Below are 6704 nucleotides of genomic sequence, written 5' to 3'. Positions count from 1 at the left end.
ATCAACTTATGTTGGCCAAATACTGTATGTTAAATTTCTTTAAATGTTGTGTTTGTGTCAGCATAAGTTAATGATGTAATGATGCATTCTTCATGCTTTTTCTTAACAAGTTAACTGTTTTTTAATTTATTCGTTTTTTTTGGTCATGGTCAAATTTCTATAAGTTTTGCAAAATTTACTATCAGATGTATATAGTTATTTATTTTCCAGAAAGGATGAACCCTTTATGGATGACACTGACATTAACAAAGTTTAGTCTTTCATGGAGAAGAGCAAGGCTTGTCCTCTTTAGTCTTTTGTGGACAGGGATTTTTGCCTATGACTCGTACCAAGATCAATGTGAGATAATTCCTGGCACGATGAGCCTGCCTGCACTGGAAAAAAAAGGGGACATCATATTAGGAGGACTCTTCTCCCTTCATGACATGGTGGTGGAGCCCAGTCTGTCTTTCACTTCTACACCTCCGTCTACCCAGTGCACGAGGTAAGAGTTCTTTAAATATCCTTAACATTGCTGTTTGGAACTTCACATTAAGGATGTTGAAATATAGTGTTACTTGGGAATATCATTTTTGCTGATTCCGAAGAGCTATAATTAAAAGCATGTACAAATAAAAATAAACTTTTAATGCAAAATATTTTGTTTATTATGGATACAAAATAACTTAAGCTTTACAATTTCCCCCAAACTGCAATACGTTGGAGAATCTTCTCTCACTGAACCAACTGAAAATAAAGTTATTTTAAGAACAATTAACTGTAATTAATGCACACACTGTACCCCCAGCTTTACACAGGTGCAACACGTTTATGTAACAAAACAAATGTCAGTTGCTGACATAATTTTCCAGAATGTTTATAAATTGACCAAATAACAGGACACTGATCATTTCCTCTGTTTTAACTTGTTTCCATTATTTTCCTTATAATTAGTGATCCTTTGTGCATACTGAGGCTGCTGGGTTGTGACTAGATCAACCCATTTGACTTCTTGTTAGCTTTAGCTTGTGCCACATTGCCTTTGTTAGAAATCTTTAATCTTTAAGATAATTTAAGTGTCACAAATGTTAGTTGACAGGATTATTTTCATTGTAGTCCCCTACCTGATAGCTTTGGTGAACTTTGTGTCTACTCTCACAGAAAGGAGCTTGTATCCTAGCAACATGGTACCATGTAACAAGTAACTATTTGCTTGCATCACTGTGCATGTGTTGTACATGCATGACGTGAGACTACGTGAGACTGGTATGCCAGTTACCAGTCCTGACTCAGAACAATGGAAATCATCCAGTTCTAGTCCCTGGCCAGTCAACCCGTGCATCTCAAATGTAAATTTCTTGCTGTTTTCTTCCAGGTTTAATTTTCGGACATTCCGTTGGATGCAAACTATGATCTTTGCCATTGAGGAAATTAACAGAAAGGGCAATCTCCTTCCCAACATCACACTGGGCTATAAGATATATGATTCATGCAGTACACCCCATCAGGCTCTAAAGGCTGTATTAGAGTTAAGGGGTACAGAGAACAATTCAGCAGGAAATACACACCAGCAAGGAGTCTGTCATGAGTCCATACCAGCAGTGATTGGAGATGGGGGCTCTACTCAGTCTCTTGTAGTAGCTCATTTCTTGGGAGTCTTTCATGTGCCACAGGTAGGTTTCTCACAGCTTGTAAAATATTCTGTAATCGACATAGTAGTGTGCATTGCTTATTGTCATTTTTTTTTTTTTTTTTAATTACCACTAGGGTAGGTCAGGCCTGTGAATTAAATCCAACAGACTAATTTAAGAGTCTTTTAAGGTTCAATACCGGTCATCATCAAGGTTTTATTTTACATTGAAATTTATGGGATTTTTTTTGTTTGTTTTGTTTTTATAGGTTAGCTATTTCTCAAGCTGTGCATGTCTCAGTGACAAAAACAAGTTCCCTGCCTTTTTAAGGACCATGCCCAGTGACTTCTTCCAGGTTCACTGCAACACTCAAACAAAAATATATTTTGCATTGTTTTTTGTTGTTGTTTTATTTTATATTTGTTTTTTGTTTTGGTTCTCTGTGCTAGTCTTGGTTTTTTTTCTACTGCCAGGTAGATGCACTACTACAACTTGTCAAGCATTTTGGCTGGACTTGGGTGGGTGTGATTGCAGGGGATGATGATTATGGTCGTGGTGGGGCTAATATCTTTGTAAATGAGGTGAGTCAGACAATTACAAATAAAGGTATTCATAATAAAATTGCATTCTTTTCCTTTTCTTTGAGTATCTTACTAAAATAACTATGAAAATGATATTTACTGTTATTTATCTTCTTTATTGCTCTCTTAGGTTACAAAGTTGGGTGCTTGTGTTGCTCTTCATGAAATTATACCTAAGAACAGAGCGCAGAGCACGATATCATCTATTGTTTCCAACATCCAATCATCTGGGGTTTGGGTGATTCTGGTGTTTGCCGTGGAACAAGACGCAGCAGCTCTGTTTGATGAAGTGCTCAGGTTGGATTCTTCCACAAGTCCTCAGTATCATCTGTTTTATTTGCTGACTTTAAGTCTATAATGTTTTTTTATCACTGTAAAAACACAAATCTACATGTTTCATGAATTCAGAATGGAGCTTGCTGGGATACAATGGCTGGCCAGTGAGGCTTGGAGCACAGCTGCCATTCTTTCCACCCCTAGAAAGTACCATCACATCCTCCAGGGTTCGATGGGATTTGCCATTCGGCGAGCAGACATACCTGGATTGCGAGATTTCCTTCTTCGTTTGAATCCCTTAAGCTCAGATGCAAGTAATGATCCCTTCCTGGCACCCTTCTGGGAAGAGGTGTTTCAGTGCAGTCTGGGTGTAGAGGCTGAAGATCAAAAATATAATACTGAGGGTAATCCTCCATGCTCTGGATCAGAAGAGTTGGGGAGCATAGCAAATATCTATTCAGATGTGTCACAGCTAAGGATTTCCTACAATGTCTATAACGCTGTGTATGCCCTTGCCCATGCAATCAAGGCTATGAGAAGCTGTGTGAAAGGAAAAGGACCATTTCTTCAGCAAGCATGTCCAGATATGGACAGTATAAAGCCATGGCAGGTACTACTTTGTTTAATAATTCATTATAAATTTACAGAAGTCACTTTACTCAAATGATCATATCTACTTTTTTTCTAGCTGCTTCATTATATAAAACAGGTAAAATATTTCAACACTTTTGGTGACGAAACAAAGTTTGATGGGAATGGTGACCCTAGAGCCATGTATGACCTTGTTAACTGGCAGCTGAAGCCAAATGGAAAAATGGATTTTGTCACTGTCGGTAAATTTGATGAGACAACTGCAGCTTCACACCATAAACTTCAAATCCAGGAAGAGAACATTTTATGGACTGGTAACCAAACCAAAGTAAGGGTCTCAGCAGAATACAACAACAATTTTCTGAACTGTAATTTGTATATTCAGGTTTTCATTATGTGACCAGTGTAGTTTGTGATTCCACGTTGCCTTAGGTTCCCTTGTCAGTATGCAGCAATGTTTGTCCCCCAGGGACCCGGAAAGCAATCAGACCTAACTTCCCTATTTGCTGCCATGATTGTGTGGTTTGTGCAGCTGGGGAGATTAGCAATCAGACTGGTGAGGAAATGCCATTTGGCCACATTACTGTTTACAATGTGACTTACCCAGTGCATTTGCTGTGGAAAAGTCACAATATGGCAGTTAAGGCCTTTCTGTCTTTCCTTTAGATGCCATAGAGTGTATCCAATGCCTGCCAGAGTTCTGGTCCAGTGCTGAGAAGACTGCCTGCATCCCCAAACAGATGGAGTTCCTTTCCTTTAGTGACACTATGGGAATCATTCTGATGGTTATTTCCCTCACTGGCATCTTCAGCACCTGCTTTGTGGCCTTCATATTCTACTGTCACAGAAGCACCCCCATTGTTAGGGCTAATAACTCTGAACTGAGCTTCCTGCTACTCTTGTCTTTGACTCTGTGTTTCCTGTGTTCCCTGATCTTCATCAGTCAGCCCTCTAAGTTGTCCTGCCTGCTGCGCCACACAGCATTTGGAATTACCTTTGTCCTCTGTATCTCCTGCATTCTGGGGAAAACCATAGTGGTCCTAATTGCCTTTAAGGCTACACTTCCAGGCAGTCATGTCATAAAATGGTTTGGGCCTTTGCAGCAAAGGATAATCATTACCTGTTGTACACTTGTCCAGGTAAAGAATTTTTACTTTTTATTAAGATAAGAATAATTATGGAGCATTTCTTTAAAAAGTTGAAATACTAAACATGTACTTTTTTTTTTAAATAAAGGTAATCATCTGTACAGTATGGCTGGTTGTTGCTCCCCCAATGCCACAAAAACTAATGCCACGTGATAGCCCTATTGTCATTCTTCTCTGTGACAAAGGTTCCCATCTAGCATATGCTCTGGTCCTGGGCTACATTGGCCTGCTGGCTTTTCTCTGTCTTGTCTTGGCTTTTCTGGCCAGGAAACTTCCGGACAATTTCAATGAGGCCAGAATCATCACATTCAGTATGATAATTTTTTGTGCTGTGTGGATAGCGTTTATTCCTGCCTACATCAGCTCTCCTGGAAAGTACTCCACAGTCACAGAGGTGTTTGCTATCTTGGCCTCAAGTTATGGATTGCTGGGCTGCATCTTTGCCCCCAAGTGCTACATAATTCTACTAAGGCCAGAAAAGAACACAAGGAAACATCTCATGTCCAAAACATCCACATCCAAAAGATTTTAGAACATTGTATTAATTTTATTTCTGAACTTACAGTCACTCACTATTTTTCACATAGTTTAAACTAATTAATCAGCAAACAGTTGTGTGTATTTGATTGGTAAATAAATGCAAGTGGTGGCATCAGTGTTTTGCCACCAGATGGTGGTAGTGTGCTGTCAATTGTCTCTTCTGCTGTTTATCATATCAGGAAATGTCAGATACCTTTATTCTTTCTAAGAACTTTTCCAAGTGTCTCAGTGTGTCTGTCTCTCACACACACACACACACACACACACACACACACACACCATCCATCATCAGAACACCGCCAAAATAATGGACACAAATCATGGTCATCCAGTCAGTGCTGACTACATGGGTTTTACGTGTTCATTATCCTGTTAACTGAATGCATGAACACTATTTTTTCTTCTTCTTCTTTTCCTTTACAATCCCACAGTTGTATTTTTCAGGCTACACACTTCTTTGACATCTTCAGTGGAAATTTGAAGGACAAGTCATTGCCAGACATGAATGGGTTTTGGCAATGGTGTCCATGCTGATTTGACCTGAGATAGAATAATGAGGCCCAGGGTATCTGAGGTATGCTCTCTAGAAATCCCAGCTGTCATTTGTTAATTAAATCCTACTCCTGGGGCCTTTACATATAAACATCACGCTTGGCTGTTCCTTACAATAACAAACTAAAGCATTAGACATTTTCCTGGCTTACCCAGCTGCTCTCAAGCTAACATTGATTATCCAACACTGATTGATCTGTTGTTCCTCCCAAGGCAGAGGAATACTTTGGGAAATGGAGAAATGGTGGGCCTCTGTCATTCATTTGAGATAGACAGGGAAAACAAGTGAGTGGGAGTGGCACATAGACAAAAGTGCCTCACTGATTTACATTTATTAACTATTTTTTAATCTACACCCTGTTTACACTTAGCCTTTGTATCTTCTCTGTATGCAAATTCCAATACAACTCCTCTTCAAAGTGCACTGCCTGCCTGATTAATTTCAGAGTAATCATTTAGATCATAACTGTGTTTGCTAGATGTAATTGAAGAAACCAGAATAAACAATCTCCATTGGAAGGTTAAATAATTAATTTGGTTTAAAAGGAGAAAACTTCAATAAAATGAATGGTCTTTAAATATCCAGACATACAGAATTAATTTGAAGTGTGGCTTGGTGTTAAAAATATAAGTGACTGTGAAGAATGCACACATCCAGGATTCGAGTAAATCCATTAATAAAAATACTGACAAAATGTTAGGATGAGAGCATGAATTCTTCATAGATACAGCTATTTTCTATGTACAGCTATTTACTCTCATCATTTATCACTCTTTGTTTTTTGGGGTTTTTTTTGTTATGTGGTAAATGCAGATTAAATGTTTATCAGATTACCCAAGAGTTTACAGTGACAGAGATTAGAATAATTATTAGTAAGATTGTATCATTATTATGAAGTGCTTAAAATAAGATATACTGTAAGTATTAGAAATGACTGAACTTGAGATAAACGTATGACTAAATTCACTATAAATTCCAGCAGCCCTACATTAAGTAACAGCATGATGCTGCGGTTCGTTACATTATACTTTAAGGGAGCTGTTTGTAAAGTTGGGTAAATACTCTGTTATTATGTCAAAAAGCTGGAACTGTTGACAATCTGACTTTGTTGATTAATACTCAGCAAACTTTTACTTAAAGGGTTGTAAGCAATAAAAGCAGCAATCAGCCTTTAGTCTCACAGACTCCATTAAGACAAGCCATCAAAGCAACATATTTGGCAGAGATGAAAAAAATGTCATATCTCTTTCCTGGATTGCTAGAAGGGAAATGTTCTACAAAATTCAGACATTATATGGATAATAAAAAAGAACAGATTAACAGAAGAAAAAGTTAATCACAACAAACCCCTTGCCTGCATTTGAGGAAGTGCAAATCACTGGATATTTGTGCAAAACTATATTTT

General features: G+C 38.1%; 1 protein-coding gene across 1 annotated transcript; it reads left to right on the top strand.

Annotated features, from left to right (window-relative positions):
* The first annotated feature begins 215 nt into the window (after positions 1-215).
* Positions 216-4738, top strand: LOC146694156 (extracellular calcium-sensing receptor-like). Its single transcript, XM_085478692.1, has 10 exons — positions 216-484; positions 1355-1652; positions 1879-1965; positions 2084-2191; positions 2322-2488; positions 2600-3077; positions 3156-3386; positions 3491-3614; positions 3725-4197; positions 4295-4738. The coding sequence occupies exons 1-10, from the start codon at positions 216-218 to the stop codon at positions 4736-4738; spliced, it is 2679 nt and encodes an 892-aa protein (XP_085334818.1).
* The last annotated feature ends 1966 nt before the right edge of the window (positions 4739-6704 follow it).

Source organism: Copadichromis virginalis, linkage group LG14 (genome assembly GCF_057382275.1).
Source record: "Copadichromis virginalis isolate Kocher_CV1m ecotype Utaka linkage group LG14, C_Virginalis_male_GT1.1, whole genome shotgun sequence".
Classification (NCBI taxonomy): Eukaryota; Metazoa; Chordata; class Actinopteri; order Cichliformes; family Cichlidae; genus Copadichromis; species Copadichromis virginalis.
Note: the sequence above shows the minus strand (reverse complement) of the source record. Positions and strands in the feature narration are given on the sequence as shown.

Bases quoted from the DNA above. Each gene is read 5' to 3' on its own strand.
- LOC146694156 (XM_085478692.1), top strand. From the start codon at position 216: ATGAACCCTTTATGGATGACACTGACATTAACAAAGTTTAGTCTTTCA. The intron at 1,653-1,878 runs GTAGGTTTCTCA...TTGTTTTTATAG, and splicing joins GAGTCTTTCATGTGCCACAG to GTTAGCTATTTCTCAAGCTG. The intron at 4,198-4,294 runs GTAAAGAATTTT...TTTTAAATAAAG, and splicing joins CCTGTTGTACACTTGTCCAG to GTAATCATCTGTACAGTATG.